At 30.2% G+C, this 19938-nt stretch overlaps 4 protein-coding genes across 8 annotated transcripts in view; 1 reads left to right on the plus strand and 3 right to left on the minus strand.

The window, feature by feature from the left end:
* Positions 1-9033, minus strand: part of Npc1a (Niemann-Pick type C-1a) — a 56904-nt gene extending 47871 nt beyond the window's left edge. For 4 of the 5 annotated variants that reach the window (XM_065499539.1, XM_065499538.1, XM_065499536.1 and 1 more), the window contains exon 1: positions 7217-9033. In XM_065499539.1, the coding sequence (XP_065355611.1) occupies positions 7217-7408 (192 nt within the window). In that variant the 5' untranslated portion in view covers positions 7409-9033. The remainder of the gene's footprint in view (positions 1-7216) is intronic. The other variant, XM_065499537.1, reaches the window with a different exon arrangement.
* A 3628-nt stretch (positions 9034-12661) lies between these two features.
* Positions 12662-14275, plus strand: Taf13 (TATA-box binding protein associated factor 13). The gene is made up of 3 exons (XM_065499381.1): positions 12662-12777; positions 12839-13175; positions 14137-14275. Exons 1-3 carry the CDS (start codon positions 12739-12741, stop codon positions 14157-14159), a joined length of 399 nt encoding a protein of 132 aa, XP_065355453.1. The 5' UTR covers positions 12662-12738; the 3' UTR covers positions 14160-14275.
* On the minus strand, positions 14208-15746 carry Pyroxd1 (pyridine nucleotide-disulfide oxidoreductase domain 1). Its single transcript, XM_065499379.1, has one exon. The coding sequence runs from the start codon at positions 15744-15746 to the stop codon at positions 14283-14285; it is 1464 nt and encodes a 487-aa protein (XP_065355451.1). The 3' UTR covers positions 14208-14282.
* A 99-nt stretch (positions 15747-15845) lies between these two features.
* mRpS18B (mitochondrial ribosomal protein S18B) lies at positions 15846-16617 on the minus strand. The gene has a single exon (XM_065499380.1). The coding sequence runs from the start codon at positions 16512-16514 to the stop codon at positions 15846-15848; it is 669 nt and encodes a 222-aa protein (XP_065355452.1). The 5' UTR covers positions 16515-16617.
* Positions 16618-19938: the final 3321 nt, after the last annotated feature.

Raw genomic sequence — 19938 nt, forward strand, 5'->3', positions numbered from 1 at the left:
AAGTTTTCATAATGATAGTTATAAACATGTGGTAACGAACGTGAACGTACGCAAAATAGAAGCCAACTTTGGCTGACAGTAGTGAAATGTAAAAGTCTGCGAAATGGAACGAAATATTTTAAAACGATTAATTTATTTTAAAAGTATATTAATGTAGATCTTTATTCGGTATTTACACAATAAAATTTTTGTTTAACTGTCTTAAGTACCGGCCGCAAACGTACGATTTTTCCATATGTTTTTTTTTATTATTATCACCACACATTTTCCCATAAATATCTTCAAATTTCCTTAACAAAGAAGTAAGAAAGTATGGTCGGTCAAGCCGGACCATATAATATACTACACTAAGTAAATAAGCAAAAACATTTTTCTTTTAAAAATTCAATAATTTATATTCGTCAGTGATTTTCGAAGTGGGCCTTATATGGGAGCTATCAATTATTGACCGATCACCATGAAATTAGGTCGTAATTTATGGCTATATGAAAGTTATTTATGTTGAATTTTTTGTGTATACCAACATTTTTATGAGATTTATGAACGTTAAAGCGATTTACGGAAGCGGGCCTTATATGGGAGCTTTGACTAATTATGGACCGATCGTAGCAAAATTTGGTTACATGAATTTCGTATATATAAATCTTATTTGGGACAATATTTTTGTAGATACCTACATAAATTAAACATTTATAACCGATAAAGTCCAATTTCAGAAGGACATTTGAATGGGGTCTAGGTTAAATAATGGACCGATTTCAGCCAGTTTCCATATTTATCAAATTATATCGAAATATCTTCAATAAAACACGATGATTATCAACATTTTATTTTTCGATCCTGGTTGACTAATCGGAGGAAATGCCCATATGCTAAATTGTCTATAGAAAATATTGTAATAGCCAAAATATTCGATAGAAAACCTGTTATACACAAAATTCACTATACAAAATATTGTAATACACAAAATTAGCTATAGAAAAAACTGTATACACAAAATATTCTATAGAAAAAACTGTTATACCCAACATTTTCTATAGAAGAAACTGTTATACACTAAATTTTCTATAGAAAATACTGTTATACAAAATATTCTATATTAATCGAAACGTCAAACGTTTAAAAAAAATATTATTAATAAAAATTCAAGCTTTGTCTTTTTATTATGACCTATGTATGAATCTCTTAAATAATCTTTTCATTTAAATCATTTTAATAATTGAATTGAACTCATTCACATAATTTCTAACCAAGAACAAGATTTGAACCTTAAAACCAGCAAATGACACACATTTACACTCATTTAAGATTTATATTCATACAGTAGTACTTACTCATGTTACATTTGAATTGTTTTTTATTTATTTTAATTGAAATGGAATGTCACATTACCAATGTAACGTATTGTTTAACTCAAATGTTTTTAATTCTCGTAACAATTGTTTACAATAAAGTTTGTCTCGCATGATAGTATTAATTTACGACATTTTAATAGTTGGCATGCAGTACTGTACATAATATTAAGCATTACCTGTACTATAATACATCTAGTAGATATAAGAAAAACGATTTGTAATTGAACAACATTGAAACAACAAATGATTCACATTTTATTAAACTTTAACATAGAGATATTTCTAAACAAAAAGCTAATTGAAAGTTTACTTGACGATATGGAAAATATTTAATATTGTGTGAAAAGATTTATTTATAACTTTTATTTTGTATATGAGGTTAATGTTGTATTTTTTTACAGAGAAAAGTTTTTAGAGAGTGTAAATAAACCGGCGATAGCCATCAAAATGTTACATCGTTATAAAACATGATTTAGTTTAATCTTGCCTTAAATTAAACGATTATATGAGAAAAATTATATCTAATATACATATATTTAAATTATTTTACTACATTATAAAAGAAATAATTGCAAAATTAAATCCGTTTTTTTCTTACTCATATTCTATAAACGTTTTTACCGCTCACATTATATATTTATTAGAAAAACAATTAATTGTGCATATTTGTTATTCCATTATCGTCTAAATAATACTAACTAACATTACAAAAGGAAATTGAGACATTTAAACAAAATGAGTAAACAAAATTAAATAGAAAATAAAACATTGTACAAATAAAGGCTATTTTTTATAGATTCGGAGAACTTTATATTAAAACAAAACAAAAAGATTATAACGTTTTTCATATCCATTCAATTATTTTCTCTGAGGATATGTAAAAACCCATAGACCTGGAAGCGATTTACTGCGAAGAGTGTGTGAAAATTGGACCTCCAGTTTACGTCATGTACGCCCTAGCCGCGGAGGCCACATAACCGAAATTATTTTTAACCATAATTGTTTTATTTTAATTTAAAGTTCTCCGCCTCTTTAAAAAAACACCCTTTATTTTCATTATTACTTTTCTAACGATTTACCTACAACAATTGTAGTGCAAAAAAAAAATAAACAAAGATAAGAAAAATGAAGAATCACCTTTGTTAATAATATAAACATTATTTTTTTAATAACAATTAAAATACCAAAGAATATTACTCAACATTAGGGAACCAGGTGTTCAAAAAAAATGATTTGGCTGTGACTGTTACACAATCCATCAACAAATTAAAAAAAAAATTGTCAAAAATATAAATTAATAATTCTGTTATCGCTTATTCCAAGAAACAAAGGAAGTAATGATAAAACTAAATCATATCTACTATTAAAAACAGTGCTCAACACAAATTATTTAAGTTATGTTACATTTTTATATTTAGAATTATGACTCAATAATAATATTTGAAAGAAAAATCGGGAAAAGTCTTTTAAATAAAGCCTTCAATTTACATTATGAATAAGGATTTATTTAGCAAGTGAAATACTCAAAAAATCATCAATTTATATTGAAATTTAATATGTCTAGTAGTTTTTATAACCCGGTTAACCGAAAAACCGGGTTTTCTTCGAAATCTCGGTTTTTTGTGAACCGGTTAATTTAAAATGTTGATTTTGGGTTAACCGGTTTATCCGGTTTTTATCACTCGGTTAACCAGTTTTTAAAATTTAGGATTAAAATTAAGAAATCTCATGGTTTTATGCATTTTTTATATTTATTGTACACACATTATTCGTCTGATATGAAACCCAAACTGCTGATTTACAATATAAACCTCTTTAGATAAAACTTTTTAAGAATTACATTGATTCTAAATAGTAGAGGATGATGAGTTTACTTAAAAACTTTTTCATAATAAATTGCACATAATGAAACTATTAAAAATTAAATTCCGCATAATTCTAGAAGTTAAGCTAAATCTTAATAATGATTCATTATAAACTTAGAGATGATTTTACCAAACGTTAATTTGAATTTTATGTGCATACCTTCTTTCAATCAATTTGACTTCATTAGTGTGTTTTGTTCTTAAAATTTAATTTTATTAATCATTTCGTTAGCTTAGTGTACAAAGTCCTTTTCAGAAATATTACAGGAGAGACAAAAAACGTTCTAAAATCCATGATTCGAAATATTTATGAAATCTGATAATGGAGTTTTATTACTTACATATTTGGTATGATTTATAATGACAAATAAGCACAGCTAAGAAGAAGTGCGTTTGCATCTTATAGGTCTTTTTTTTGGAACTTGTAAAATTTTCTGTTTCATATCAGAAAGTCGATTTCAAAATTATCAAATATTTAGTTAAAAAATTGATTTACATTTTTTGGTTGAAATTGAATGAATAAACCAATAATTAAAATAAAACAAGTATTATATAGTTAGTAACATATTTGTACTCAATTCCATTTGACTGAGATAATAATTTTGAAATTTTTACAAAATAAAATGGACTTAGCACTTTTGTATATTCATAGTTATTTAATATTAACCATTCCTGACTACTAAAAACAACAAATTTTAAAGCTGTATACACTTTATTGGACATTTTATGTTTTCTACACATATATGACCGTTAACCGGTTTTATCGTTGTCGGTTAACCGAAAAACCGGTTTTCTAAAAAAGGCCAATTTTCGGTTAACCGACAAACCGGTTTTTTTAAAAAGTCGGGTTTTTATAAACACTGATGTCTAGTACGTAAACAATGCAAATATTTATTATTGAAAAAGTGTGTTTAGATTAAATATATTGTAACATATTGTAGATCGTTTTATAAAGAAATAAAATACTCTGTTATTGTGTTTATTATTTTACTGTTTGATATTCCAGTATATTTATAGTTAAACATAATCAATATTTGTATTTATTTAGAAATTAACTTTTATTTCCATCAATACATCAGTACTGTTTATTATTAGCAATTGAAATTAATATTGTAATACAAATTAAATTACGATTTAAGGTAAACAAATAATTTTCACGGTCATCGCCTGAAAATTTTTATAAAATTATTAACAGTGTTTAGAAAATATAAATATAACTTTGTCTACTTGGCTTTAAATGAAAAAATGTTTTTCAATACGATAAATTTCAGGTACTAAAATAATTTACTGAAATACTGATAGCAAAATGCGGCTCAGAACTTTAGCCGGTTGACTGCTAAGCAACACTTTCTTTACTAAAAATAAAAGATTATCTTAGTAATCCTACATATTTTTATATTGATTGAGGATTCCCAGCAAAAAATAATGGAAGTGCATCTTTACATATGACATTTTAATCACATCTAAAGTTGCAAATGAACCTTTTCTACCTCTGAAGATGTGATTTTAAATATGGGTATTTGACACTGAATTATAAATATTTCGTTGATGTAATTGTTTCCTACATTTTTTGAATTTTATAAAATTTATTAAAACCTGTAAAAATTGGTATACAAACAATTTTTAAATTTTTTTATCATTAAAATTAATCAACCATTGTTTCATAAATTTTATAACTACATTAAAATAAATTCATAAATACTCAATTACATCTCTTTTTTTCTATTATTTATATTTCCATCCAAGATGCCAAAAAATATAGGTATCCACTACCTACATTAAAATAACACCTTAAAATCGAAATTTAATCGCATCGAAAGCATCGAATTTATTAAGTAAAAAGTTGTCAAAAATGAACAACATCCCTCCAATGACAAGCTAATGTAAAATTCATAGCTTTTTCACCAAAATTGGAAGTACATCAAGCATGCTATTTGTTGTGAAAATTCTGCATCTTCTTCCTCACTTTTTTTGCTGGGTTTTGTTGAAAATCGTTTTTAAACGAAATCACATATTTTGGTGTTCTATAAATCGAATCCACATGATTTACTCGTTTTACTTTCGAGTAAACAATCCGAAATACGTTTTAGTTTTGAAACGAATTCACATATTTAGGTGTTCTGTAAATCGAATCCACATGATTTGCTCGTTTTATTTTCCAGTAAATAAACCTGTTTCAGTGTTCAAAACCCATCATTTTATTGGTTTGAAAATCGATCGTTTTTTAAATCACTCTGTTTACAGAACACGGGCGATTAAAACCAAACATCAAATCATCATGGTTCTGCTACCACAAGATGATTAATCGGGTGATTATTGTAACAGCTAAAACTGTAAATTATTTAAATCTAGATATGCTTCTTCCAGAACCAGGCCAAGAAATTATGCTACTTCTACTGGGTTGATGTATAAATCCATTGGACGAAGTGATCCTTGTCGATTTTTAGCGGAAATCATATGCTCTCTGATTATCTGAGTAGAATCAGGGATAGAGCAAGAATTGAGTTTTTATAATTTTTGAACATGAAATGTGAACTCTTATGTAATGCGTTTTGGATTGTCTTATAATTCAAATTTTTATTGGAGCTTATTCTAATGTGTTCCGCTAATTTTGAAGCTCATATTTATGGTTGCACGAGGATCGTCCATTTTCAAGGCATTTGCTGGTTTAAGCCTTATGAGATCTGGGTGTCAATGCTGCTGGTTAATGCTTTTGTTGTTCTGTGCATTTTACGGATCCTCAAGGATATTCGCGACATGTGGACAGAAAATCGACCTGTACGACTGTCGCTTAGTCACGGCGTTCCCTGGTTTGAGCATTGGGATGACACTACCCTTGTTCCAGCCACAGTTTATTATCAGGCTCATCAGTGACAGGTTTAATGCAATAATATAAAAAATATGTTTGTAACGTGCAATAATATTATCCCAACACCCACCTTAAAATATACCAATCTTTTAATCGGTTCTATAATTAGTCATTGCTCCCATATAAGGCCTTCTCTCAAAAATGTTGGTGTCCAAATAAAATTTAATACAAATAAGTTATAAATAAGTATATACATTAGGGTGGGTAAATTTACGAAAAATTGTAAGAAATTTTCCACAAGAAACTATGGATCTAAAATCAAAACGTAGCTACCGCTCAAAGACTTCATATACATATCGTTACCTTAATATAGAAAGGCCCTAACTCGTCTTTTTAAAGTCGACAATTTATCGAATTAAACAAAAATCTGGGCTTACAAAAAACATGACTTAGAACCTTTCTATATTAAGGTAACGATATACAAAAGTCATGTCACAAAGTCTTAGTCCTTATATAAATTGTAAAAGAAAACTGTTTATAATCATCTTCTTGGTGTAGAGTATCAAATGGTCCGGCTTGACCGACTATACTTTCTTACTTCATACAAAAATTAATTGATTTATTGGCAAAATTAACAATAACACATTCGGACACTTTGAATGCGAATTTGAGTCTTCATAAGATGAAGTCAGTGAAACTAGACCACAGAAGCAAATAAAATGAAAATTAACCGCACAATCATGCTATTTGCTATAAAGGAGTAAAAAGTTAGAACATTTTACTTGGTCTAATCCAAAGTATATTTATAAATATACTTTGGCAACAATCTCTAAAATGGAATCATTTAATGTAGAAACTAACATTAGTGTCTACATATTTGCATACAATTTTCAATAAAAAAACTGATATGACAATCAATATTTCATAAACGAGCCCGCATAAATACATAGTACATAAATTATTACAACAAAACAAACAGAAACCCTCTAGTCAAAAATAGTAAATACATGAATCTCATAAAAAATAGAAATTTCTATGAATCATAGATTTGTAGAATAAATAAAATATTATAAATAATTGTCGTTATATTAGAACTAATAATGTCAGTAATGGTAATGGAACCTAAACATGATTAAAGAAAACAAAAAACAATATAAAGTCAAGTAAAATCATTTTCAAATATTTACCTGAATACTGGGAGCAATAAAATTAGAAAATATCACAGTAAAGCATAATAGATGTAACAGCGACTTTGTTGCTGAAGGCGATGATGATGAGGTGTGTGCTGATGATGCATAGTAGGATGAGGCGGACATTGTGTAGAAGTTGCGACGAGTTTTCTGTAACGGCCTTGAAACTTGTTCCGTCGCCATTGTCATCCTAATAGCGTAATATTAATTATAATATAAAACCCTGACTGGTTGCAGTAGTATTTGTTTGGGGCTGAGAGGATATTCTGTATGGAATGATGGAATAGTTCTATAGTTATTTTACTACTATGTATTTATGTAGTTTGTTTCTAGTATATTGGTAGTGAGTAGTGCCCTTGAGAAGGCCAACTATTTTATATTTTTGCTTTTTTCACTTTTTCTTCCTTTAAGGGTGTTTTTTGTTTGTAGTTGTTGTTAGTTCATTTTCCAAACAGCTGGTCAATATCTGCTGGTACTACGATGATGATAAACTGTTGGAGCAATGATGAAGAACAAGAAATTTGTAGTAGACAGCAACAGTTCGTAAGGTTATTACGGAGAATTACCGTTACCCAGATGTTGATAATGATTTTTTTTAATTCCGTTGCACTTTAAATGTCACAACAAAACTCTTTATGTATGTGTATTTACTTTCTCTTTTGTCCTCTCAGGCGATTAAGGCGAAACAGGATGTTTGGTAACGGCGGATTATTTAAAACCCACCCCAATATACATTTCTGTTAAAGTTCTTTGTTATATTTTCTATTTATTGCCTCCTTAACAACCCCAAATGAGAGTAAAAAATCGTTTTTGGGTGGTGTCAAAAGTTAATTGGTTTGATATTGGAGCTGGCCGAGAGATATTTAGCTGGAGAGTTTTTTCTTCCGAAAATTTGCGACGTATTTGAAGAAAATACACGCAAAATTAAATTTAAAATAAACCGTTTAATAAAATCAAATGCATTGACGACGAGGAGAGGACAACTGTAAATTTTTAATATAACGGCGCGCAATGAGAACAATGCTGAAAATCAGAGAGTTCAATGCAGAACAAACGAAGAAAACAGACAACAAAAGCCAGTGACGTATGAGGATGATAAATTAAATAAATAAAATAAATATGGATATTTTAATTTTCAATTAATAGTTATTTTCAGTTGTATTTTTTGCTATTTTAAGCACTTCATTTTTTCTTAGGTCTTTTGTTTCTTCTATGCGAAACAAATCAATATTTATTATTGCATGAAAACTATCACTTTCATTTAATTTATATTTTCATCACTCTTAATTAAAACACATATTTATTATTTTCGTTTTTTATGTGTTGCAATTTTTTTTCGATTGTGAACGTCAGTTTTTTTCTTTTGTTATTGCTACTTTTCTTTTGTTTTTTACTTTCTGCTATTTTCTTGTTTGTATGTGTTTTCTTCTTTCTTTCCTTGTTTTTTCACTCGAGAGGGAGAGAAATCGAATTTTCACACATCTAAAGAAATGTTTGTAAAAAATCAATAAAAAGAAATTTCACTTGTTTTGCCTTTTTTATAGGAGATGTTTTTTTCCAAATATTTTTTTTTCAATGTTGTAAATTTGTTATTTTGCTTTTAACGCAGGAAGCCATTAATTATTTACTTTTGTACGTTGTTTCTCTTTATTAACAGATTAAATTTTGCAATTATTTGTTTTCTGATTAGCTCTAAACAAAGGTAATTTCCAATTGTGGAAAAATGCACTTTTATATAAAAAAAAATATACACCAAATGTCTGTGTTTCCGTATCTTTGCACAAAAACGAACACGAACCAGACGCAGCCAAAGAGTGACTAAAATTGTAGAGAAATATATTTTTGTTTCTCTTTGACCAAGGCGAATTCATATGAGGTGGAATCAGTCAAACAGCTGATTATATTTTTACCGCTTATTTGGTTCTAGCGACTGTCAAAGCTTATATATATTATTCAATATCGCCCTATTCGATGATTATTAACAAAATACTTATTTTTTACATAAATAACTTAAATAACTACAGTTGAAATATCCACTCTATTTCAAGTTTTAATACACATTTTTTTTATTTTTTCATATAAAACAATCAGCTGTTTTCTGACATTGGCTTAGACCAGTTGTTGTTTTTGTTGAACCACCACCACCTTATATTAATTCTCCTTGTCTTTACTAACTACTAGTTTCTATATTTCGAGCGAGTATTTTAATGAAAATATAACGAGTTTTGTTATTGTATCAAAAACAAATTACATATAAAATGTCACTCAAAGTACTCGCACGGAATAAAATTTTATGGTATGATTTAGGTATTTATAAAAGTTATTATTTATAAACTCTAATTATTGGCGACACTTCAAATATTAATTAATTTTTCCATAGTTATAGGCCTGCAGATTTCGTATTACGTATTAAATTTAGTTAAGGTATTTACAGATGAAAATACTTTGTACTAATATTTTTCAAATTTAAAATATTATTGTATATATCCATATCCGGTTTGTCAAGAAATCATATAAAAAATACATTCCTTGTTTACACTGTCATATTCAAATTTTGTTTCTTGTTTAGTTTCGATATTTCTCAACAAATTTTATTTTATATTTTGTTCACATTCATTCTATTTACATACCCAATAAGAATTAGTTACTTGTAATATTGTTGCTTGATATTACATATGTAAATAAATAAATAAAAATAAAATCCCAAAAATTCAAGCACTTGAAGATTTTGTTGGAAATTGACTTGAATGCAAATGTAATTACATTTAAACTTGAAATAATTAAATATTTTTCAAACAAAAAATATATGGCTTAACTAATTCAATTGCTTAACTGTAATTCAAGCCTTGAATTTGATTTTAAATTTAAGATATATGCTCGTTAAAGTGATTGTCGGAACTAGACCGATCGCCATGAAATTTGGTCGCGTGATTTCTTTCTATATTAATCTTATTTGTGCTTATTTTTTTTCAGTATACCAATATTAAACGCATAACTCACTCACTATGGTGTAGTAGGGTATAAATACTAAAAGAATCCAACATTTTACAGACCCATGAATAGTTAAATAAGTGGCGTCGATAAATAAGAATTTCTCCACAATATTCTGCATTACCTTGTAAAAATAGGCTTATTTATACGTAATTAAAAAAGTAAGAACATTCGATCAAAATAACGAAATATTTTCATATTTTTTTTTTTGCTGATAATAAACATATTTTCTTTGGGCGGGCGCAGTTATTGTATCGAACATCAACTTTCCTAAATAAACGTATATCAACATTTTCAGAAGTACTGTCATATAAATTGTAAAAAATTTAAGTACTAATCAATAATAACCATAATGTTTAGAAAATTTATTAATTTTAATATATATCTTATAATTAAGACAAAAAATATGTGTTAAAATACAAGATTTTGCCATGATGTATGCTAGAACATTTATAATTAGCTTATATATTAATATTTTTGGTTATATCGAACGCTTGCTGAAATAATGCATAATTTTGCAACTGTGGTCTTTGATCTAATATTAGATTCGCCTTGAGCAGAATGATAGCATAGAGGCGAATTTACAATAAGGTGGCAAGGCGTATTTAACTAGGTGACAGCAGTGGCGAATTGAAATAAATACAGGCGAATTCACTTATTTTTTATATATAGAGTTTGACATACGGGCGGATATTTTTTATATATGTAGTTTGACATTTGTGCGTGCTATTTCTATAATCAGCTGTGCTGCCGATGGTACCTTATTAAATGCACCTTGATAAGGTGGTGTCAACATCACAGCCAAGGCGAATCTAATAAGTTGACGAGAACAGCTGACTCAAGGCGAATTTATATACAAGTTGGCAAGGCGAATCCAAGGCGTATTTAACAAGGTGACAGCAGTGGCGAATTGAAATAAATACAGGCGAATTCACTAATTTTTTATATATAGAGTTTGACATAAGGACGTACGGGGGAATATTTTTTATATATGTAGTTTGACATTTGTGCGTGCTATTTCTGTAATCAGCTGTGCTGCCGATGGCACCTTATTAAATGCACCTTGGGCGAATCTATAATCTATAAATTCGCCTTGCAAGGTGGTGTCGAATTCAGGCAAATACGAGCGAATTCATGCATTTTTATACATGGAGCAAAGCGAATTTATACAAGGTGGAGTCCAAGGTGCATTTAATAAGGTGCCATCGGCAGCACAGCTGATTATAGATATAGCACGCACAAATGTCAAACTACATATATAAAAAATATTCGCCCGTACGCCCGTATGTCAAACTCTATATATAAAAAATAAGTGAATTCGCCTGTATTTATTTCAATTCGCCACTGCTGTCACCTTGTTAAATACGCCTTGGTGGAGTCAGTCAAACAGCTGATAATTTTTTTTTTCGCTTTTTGGTTCTAACAACTGTCAAAGCTTGTTTTTATTAAATATCTACATATTCTAAGCTTATTAACAAAATATTTTTTGTTTACATAAATAAGTAAAGCCCTAACTATTGAATTATCTACATTATATTAAGTTTAAATACTTATTTGTTTAATTTTTCATTTTGGTTTTTTGTCATTTGTTAAGACCAATCGTTGTTTTTGTAGAACTGACACCACCTTGTATGAATTCGCCTTGGCTGATTACTTTTTTACGCTTGTTTGGTTCAATCCTCTGTCAAAGCTTGTTTTTATATATCAATATCTACATATTCTATTTAGCTTATTAATAAAATATTTATATTTTACATTAGTATGTTAAGCCCTCACTATTCAATTATTTATATTTACACTATCAGCCCAATTATGAATAAAAATTCCGCGGGAGTTTTTTCCCTTTTCTAATTTTCCTATTCAATTTCAATGAGAAAAAACTACCGGGGAACAAACTCAAGCGGAATTTTTTCTTCATAATTGGGCTGTGTCAGGGCACACTTAGAAAGGTGACTGCGATGAAACAGCTGATTATTTTTTTTATTCAGTTTGAATTGTCAATTCACTTGTGGTTGTTGTGGCGAAAAATACAACAAACCCAAAAGCAAAAACAACAACAGACAACTTTGACAGTTCACCTACTTTTTAACAAAAACAAAGTACCTGTTGTTTTTGTATTGTTGTAGTGATGCAGTCACCTGTGTGTATTAAGTTTCAATATTTTTTTAATTTCTCATTTGTTTTTTGTTAAGAGCCACCACCTTGTTTGAATTAGGACACCAAAATTGTACATCAAAATTACATATAAAAGTGTTGCCAAAATAAATAAATTTGGTGCACTATTATTGATTTATGATCGCCAATAATAAAACTATATTGTACGTACATACATATTTTAAAATATAATTCAATACAGTTTTTGATAAATAGAATTAATATTATTTTTTTTTTAAAAAAAGAGTACATGTATTTTCGAACACTTCCCATATTATATTAAAGTTATACGTAACACCCTGTTGTCTAGCAGCAATTATTATTGTTTAGATAAACAAAGTAATCTTAAAAAAATTATAACAAATTTACAAAAAATGGCAGCAAATCCGGATGAACCATTTGAAAATCCGGATGTAAGTAACAGCTAACTCAGTTCTGAAAAACTACTATAATTTACTCTTGTCTACATTCCAGTTTGATGAGGAAGAAGGCGAAGAACAATTTGTACCCACAAATGCTGGTCGCAAGCGTTTGTTTAGCAAAGAACTGCGTTGCATGATGTACGGATTTGGTGATGACAAAAATCCTTACACCGAAAGTGTTGATCTTTTGGAAGATTTGGTTATTGAATTCATTACCGAAATGACACATAAAGCCATGGAAATCGGTCGCACAGGTCGAGTACAAGTTGAGGACATTATTTTCTTGGTGCGCAAAGATCCTAGAAAATATGCCCGTGTCAAAGATTTGTTGACCATGAACGAAGAGCTGAAGAAGGCCCGCAAAGCTTTCGATGAAATTAAATATGTTGGTAAGTTGAATAAAGTCAATAGTCCTTGTAATTCAAAATCAATATTGAAAAGTTGGTTCAAAGCAGAAATCACATTTAACAAAAATAAACCATTGCGAATTAATTCCATGTACCTACTCCATTTCGACTTAGAATAGTTTACTAAGGTGTATTTGTTAAAGCCGCTTTGTTTCTCAAGTGACACTCGGCTGGCAAATCTTTAGAATATACAAGTCAAATTTGCAGCTTTTACACACAGAAATAATGAGAAAATAAAAATATATTTTGAATACGGGAATGATTTCCTACAAGCACTCGAGCAAAGTTTATAATTTAGCGCTACAATCTTTAAATTTCAATAATACAAAGTGTGTGTGAGATATCAACCACATTTTTTATTTATTTTGAAGGCTATAATGGCATCATGTTTTGAATACATCATACAAATATCGGCCGAGGATTCAGATTTCATCTGAAATGTCCAAATTCCATGACTCCCTTAAATCAGGCTGAATTTTATCGATGTCAAGGGTTATGCTGGCTTTGGTTTGTAGCTTATTCGCATAGACTTGTGACTTAAGAAAACTCCACAAGAAAAAGTCTAACCACACCAAACAAGGACTTTTTCAGGATGCATTGGACGCTCTTGGATCACATGTGGATTGGTATCGTCCCAAATTTGAATATTTTGTTTGTTGAAGTACAAACAATCCAGAAATGGCCCTCACCGTAAAATGGGGGAAGCGCGCGGAACGTTGTCCGAACCGAACACCCATTTTATCTTTTGCACTTGTAGATCGCTATATTTGGCAAAACAAATATTATTTTATTATGTTATAGTATTTGTTTTTAATGAATGCTGTCACAGATCATAAAGCTTAATACCTGTTTTAAATTATATACCATGAATTTATTGAGAATAAAAATTTACATTTTCACTATTAACTAATATAAAATTAATTTTACTTATTATCTTTTACAGGCAGTGAAGCCAAAATTAAATGACAGAAATCCAAATAGCCCACGGTCAATAATGTTTCTAGTAAATAAAGGTTTTTTTAATCCATTTAATTGTATTTCTTTAATAGTAATAAATATATATATACATAAGTTTTATTTTTTTTTTATTTAATCAAAATAGTCTTCAATATCAATGTCGGGATTTAGGATGTCGTCACCAAATGGTGTTAAATCGATGCCATTGAGTATAAGGTTTTCACAAGTTTCAGCCAATTCAGTATTACCAATCAAAATAACTCCTCTTAATTTTCCATTTTGTATCACAAATTTAATATATTCATGACCAGGTGTGCTTCGAATGAGGAGCTCATAGTTGGTACCCAATCCTTGACCATTGTAACGACCAAGAAGAACGAGAGGTAAACCAAATAATTGTGTAACATGGCCGAATAATTCGAAACAAAAATCTTGATAGACAATTTCGTTATTAAAAGCAGCGGCCATACTTCGTCCAGCCATGCTGCCCATTTGTCGAGCTTGCGTCCACAAACGCATTTGGAACCAGTGGTCGGCCTTAGGCCAAGTTGCAGTGCATACATCTCCGGCTGCGTATATGTATTCATTTGAGGTTTGCATCATTTCATTAACTTGAATGCCATAGTCTTCTTCGGACAGTGTCAACTCTGGCCTACAAATGTAGTCTTGTCTTGGCACAACCCCAGTAGCTGATACTATGAAATCACAGTTAATTTCTTCACCGCTAGTTAAGTTAACCTTTAAAGAGTGTTTCTTGGTATTTTTATCTGTTACTCTTTCAATTTTTTCCACCAAGGCTTTGTAGTGAATTATTGGTTTGGTTTTGGTGGCATCTGAACCCCGTAAATCAAAATGTTGATGCCAATCGGGACCTAAGGCAGCTCCCTTTTTAAATCCAACATTATCGCTAGGTGCTATTTCATCATAACGTAAACGTTTTACAATACCTTTAGTTGGGCTATCGCTAGTTTTGCTTTGCTGTTTCTGTTCAATTCTTTGCTGGAAAAAATATGCGGCTCCTGGATCAATGAAAGTGGATGCAATGTGATTATCTTTAACCACCCAATGTACTTCAACTCCCTCCAATTCGTGAGCCAATTCACTTGCTATACCTCCGTTGCCTACTAATACGATTTTATTGGCACTCTTCAATCTCTTTTGTAGTTCCAAAACAGAATCTGTATCACGTATTCCCAATATCAAAGAATTATTGTCTTCTATAAGACGTGGTGTTCCTCCGGTACACAAACACAAGTATTTGTAGTGAAATTTTTTGTTTTCTTTGGTCAAAATGAACTTTGAATCTGCTTCAATTTGTTCTAATTGGTCTACTACTGTTATTATCGCAGGAGCTAAGAATTTGTTGCCTCCACCTAAAGATGTAGATGCCAATGTCCTTTCCTGTACATCAAATTTATGCAAGTAACGAGCTACCGGCTCTAAATTGGCCACAGTTTTAATAACTGTGGATTCAGTCATTAATAAAATTGATTCTTCAGGGCAACAAATGGCAATAGTTTCGGCACATGTTACGCCAGCAATTCCTCCACCCACAACGACAAATGTAAATTTAGATTCTTCTGGTTGTTCGGCCATTTTTTCACTTTCTGTATATATATAAATTTCACTTTTTTAGTTATATATTTCTTTAAAACAACTTATGAAACTAGAAAACAATTAAATTTTTTGCGGTTTCTAATTTTTAGATTCAACTTTTTTATCGTAAAATTCACTGTAATCGAATTCCCGGAAGGGCACGTCAAAGGTTAACAAGCCGTAGTCCTTGGCCCTTTCAACGGCAACCAACAACTGCAAGTGCTTCTTTTGGCACAAGCCGGTCTTGGTGTAACTCAGCACTTCGCCGGAATGTGGTGAAATAAACTGTTTCAATAATTCAATGTTACGATGATCGAGTACCAAATATTCGTCCCTACAAATGGGACAGGGGTTTCCGGTTGTTATGGTGTCCTTGCGTATGCAGGTCTTGCGAGTTTGACGTGGTGGAAACAATCCCTTGTGATTACGTCTATATTGTTCCCACACAAACTGTTGGCCGTATGTTTGTTGATATGCGTCACTTTTCAAGTAACGAATCGATGTTTCTACCGGTATTTTTTGTGAACGATCTTTTCGTAATAACTTTAGTTCTTGTTCGGTTAATTCACGTTTCTCTTGTAGCTCTGTTGCACCACCATCAGCTGCTAAAGTACTGTCAGTGGAAGTTTCTTCTTGTTGTTGCTGTTTAATTTCACAATCTAATTTACATGTGGTTTGCAGTGTTCTCGCTAACTGGACACTTGAACCCGTGTTGGTGAAGGCAATACGCGTTAGTATATTTCCCAATCCACGGGAAAATGAAATCATATTGTATGATTAATAACTTTTTCTCACAGAAATTATAATTAAATCGGTAACCTATGGTAGGTTTTTTTTCTCTTCGTCTTATGTGATTTACGTAGTGACCGATTGACAACTTGTTACGTAAAACGTAAAAAATGTCATTAAACAGCTGTTTCTCAATGGATGTCAGTTTGTTGATGCTGCCATATTAATTATTTATAACGGTTGTATTAAATTCAAATGGACAATTTAAACTAAAAAATGCATTAACATTCCAATTATCATAAATTCCATCAGACATCACAAACAAATTGACCTATAATCGATTTTTATCATATTTTCTAATTTCGAAAAACTTCGGGATTTAAAAAAAATAAAAAAATAGATTTATTGCGTATCTTTACATATTCGTATTTTTGAAGCTGATTTGGATTTTATTGATTTAGACTATTGATTAAAAATAATATTTGTTTTATTCATGATGCAAATGCAAATTTCAGATGCACTTTTGGAAATGTTCTCCCTGTAAAATTGAAAATGTTTTCATATTTTAATTTATTTTTTTCTTATAAATACACTTAATTTACCTGATTCATCAAATACATAAAAAATAAGTTCAAGTTCGGGAGTTTAAATTGTCGCGCAGACTTATCAGTGTTGTGCAAAAGAATTTCCATACATTTTTTGACAATTCATTTCCAAGGCGGTAAAAATGCACAGATTGTACAGTTCGCGAGTCATTTAAGCGTTTGGCGAATTATGTCAGCGTGTATGTCCGCAAATAAAGTCCTGAAGTCTCTCCCGGATACAAGATGGTCTGTGCTTGCGAATGCTATTAACTCAAGGCGATTCAGAAATAACAAATCTTATCAAATGTTTGACTTACCTGCACAATAGAGATGAGCGATATTGGTCGGTCAAGCCCGACCATATAATACCCTACACTAAGTAAAAGAGCAAAAACATTTTTCTTTTAAAATTTCAATAATTTATATTTTTGAGTGATTTTCGGAAGTGGGCCTTATATGGGGGCTATGACCAATTATGGACCGATCACCATTAAATTAGGTAGTGTGATTTATGTCTATATGAAAGTTTACTATGTTGAATTTTGTGAGTATACCAACATTTTTATGCGATTTATGCACGTTAAAGTGATTTTCGAAAGCGGGTCTATATGGGAGCTATGACTAATTATGGACCGATCGTAACATAATTTGGTGACATGAATTTTGTATATATAAAACTTATTTGGAGCGCAATTTGTGGAGATACATTTATAAATTAAACATTTATGACCGACAAAGTTCAATTTCGGAAGGACATTTGTATGGGGGCTAGGTGAAATAATGGACCGATTTCAGCCAGTTTCAATAGGCTTTGTCCTTGGGCCGAAAAAATAGCATGTACCTAATTTGATCTAAATAGCTTCAAAATTGCGACCTGTACTCTGCGCACAAGGTTTACATGGACAAACAGCCAGCCAACCAGACGGACGGACGGACACCGTTTAATCGACTCAGAAAGTTATTCTAAGTCGATCGGTATATTTTAAGGTGGGTGTTAGACTAATATTTTTGGGCGTTACAAACATCTGCACAAACGCATAATACCCTCCCCACTATGGTGGTGTAGGGTATAAAAAGTAACAGTTAGTTTTCCTGTCGTTCTTTTACGTATTTCAACAAACTGTTAAATGTCGTTCTTTTATATTTTTCAACATTCACTGGTAACAACAGTTACTGCCTCTTTTTAGGCGCATAATTTTATTTATCTCCAACACAGTGTATAAAATAAAATGTTAAGTACCATATCAGTTAATTCTCTTAAAATTTTGTTGCATTTGCTTAATTCTGTTATTTTTCCATTTAAAAAAAAAAACGTTTTTAAATCAGCAAATATTAGTTTTTGGTTAACATACGAGCAGATTTAAGAATGAAAATAATACATAATAAGGGTACTCATTTAAACGCTTAAGTTTCCCATTTGTGCAAATGGGCAAATTTGCGCGACATGTTTCATGAACCCACCTTTTCAATTTTGTGCAAGTTTATACAGAAAATTTATATTTGTCAAATAAAAATACATAAATTCAACAAAAGCTTTAATAATTTTTTTTCAAATTGTATAAATTTTAATTTTAAAATGTTGAATGAAAGTTAAATCTTTGGAACAAACGGTGGTATACATAGTTTGGAGGACTTTGTTTATGTTCTAGCTGTTGGTTAATGTTTTCATACACAATGTCATTTAATACAATCATTCTGTTCCAAAGTTACACAATTTTCACATGCACAAAATTTTTATATTTTATTTGATTTTTATTTCTTATAAATAAAAGTAAACAAAAGCAGCTGATTCATCAAATGCACAATAAATTCAAGTTTGCGAGTCTAAATTGTCGCGCAAACTTATCGGAGTTGTGCAAACGAATTTCCATACATTTTTTGACATTTCATTTGCGAGAGTGTAAAAATGCACAGATTGCACAGTTTGCGAGGCTTTTAAGCGTTTACATGAGGACCCTTAATATATTCTACTTAACATAATTGTTATTTTGCTTAACATAGACAAAACATGATCACGGTCACTGTTTAAAAGAACAGTGATTTATAAATCACGTTCACGAGAACGACGTTCTTCGTGCACAACCAACTTTGCACGATATAAAACTGCAGTTAACCTTAATGGACTTACCTGCTCATTTATGCAGCCCAAAAAAACAGCTAATGGCAAATAATTTACATGAAGCTTTCTGATTTTTCGTCAAAAAATAATCACAAATTTGGTATTTTATCTACTTTTAAAATTATTAAGAAGTTTACAACATAATTTTTTATTCAAAATCGTATTTGTCTTATTTTGCTTTGATTTAATTTTGTATTATGCAGCTAAATGAAATTTTTTTCATTAAAACCAGTTAAAGCTTCCAAAAGTATTATGCTGGTATGAACAATAAGGTGTATGAAGAAACATTTCGTTTAAGTCATTTTATGGGCATGGTTAGGAAAATGTTATAGGAAATTATAAATATTTTCATGTCACTAAGTTTGGCTGCAATCGGAAATAATTTTCTGCCTCCGGTTTCATGTTGAATCTTTCAAAAATGTAATTAAAAAAGACATGCAATTTTATTCTAGGTAACTGTATTTACTTGTAAAAATAGAAATCAATGCGAATTCATACAAGGTGGTGTCAGCTCTACAAAAAGAACGATTGGTCTTAACAAATGTCAAAAAACCAAAATGCAAAATTTAACAAATAAGTATTTAAACTTAATATAGTGTAGATAATTGAATAGTGAGGGCTTTACTTATTTATGTAAACAATAAATATTTTGTTAATAAGCTTAGAATATGTAGATTAGGGTGGAGCGATTTTTATTTTTTTTCGTAATCGCTTTGGAATACCTGCTTTTTTAACTCCTAAATATACACAAAAAAATTCA

The sequence above is a fragment of the Calliphora vicina genome, chromosome 2, assembly GCF_958450345.1.
Source record: "Calliphora vicina chromosome 2, idCalVici1.1, whole genome shotgun sequence".
Taxonomy (NCBI): domain Eukaryota; kingdom Metazoa; phylum Arthropoda; class Insecta; order Diptera; family Calliphoridae; genus Calliphora; species Calliphora vicina.

What these genes read in the sequence shown, in the direction of transcription:
- Taf13 (XM_065499381.1), top strand. Translation starts at nt 12,739, where the DNA reads ATGGCAGCAAATCCGGATGAACCATTTGAAAATCCGGAT. An exon ending in AACCATTTGAAAATCCGGAT is followed by an intron (nt 12,778 to 12,838) that starts GTAAGTAACAGC and finishes TCTACATTCCAG; the next exon opens with TTTGATGAGGAAGAAGGCGA. An exon ending in CGATGAAATTAAATATGTTG is followed by an intron (nt 13,176 to 14,136) that starts GTAAGTTGAATA and finishes TATCTTTTACAG; the next exon opens with GCAGTGAAGCCAAAATTAAA.
- Pyroxd1 (XM_065499379.1), bottom strand. Translation starts at nt 15,746, where the DNA reads ATGGCCGAACAACCAGAAGAATCTAAATTTACATTTGTCGTTGTGGGT.
- mRpS18B (XM_065499380.1), bottom strand. Translation starts at nt 16,514, where the DNA reads ATGATTTCATTTTCCCGTGGATTGGGAAATATACTAACGCGTATTGCC.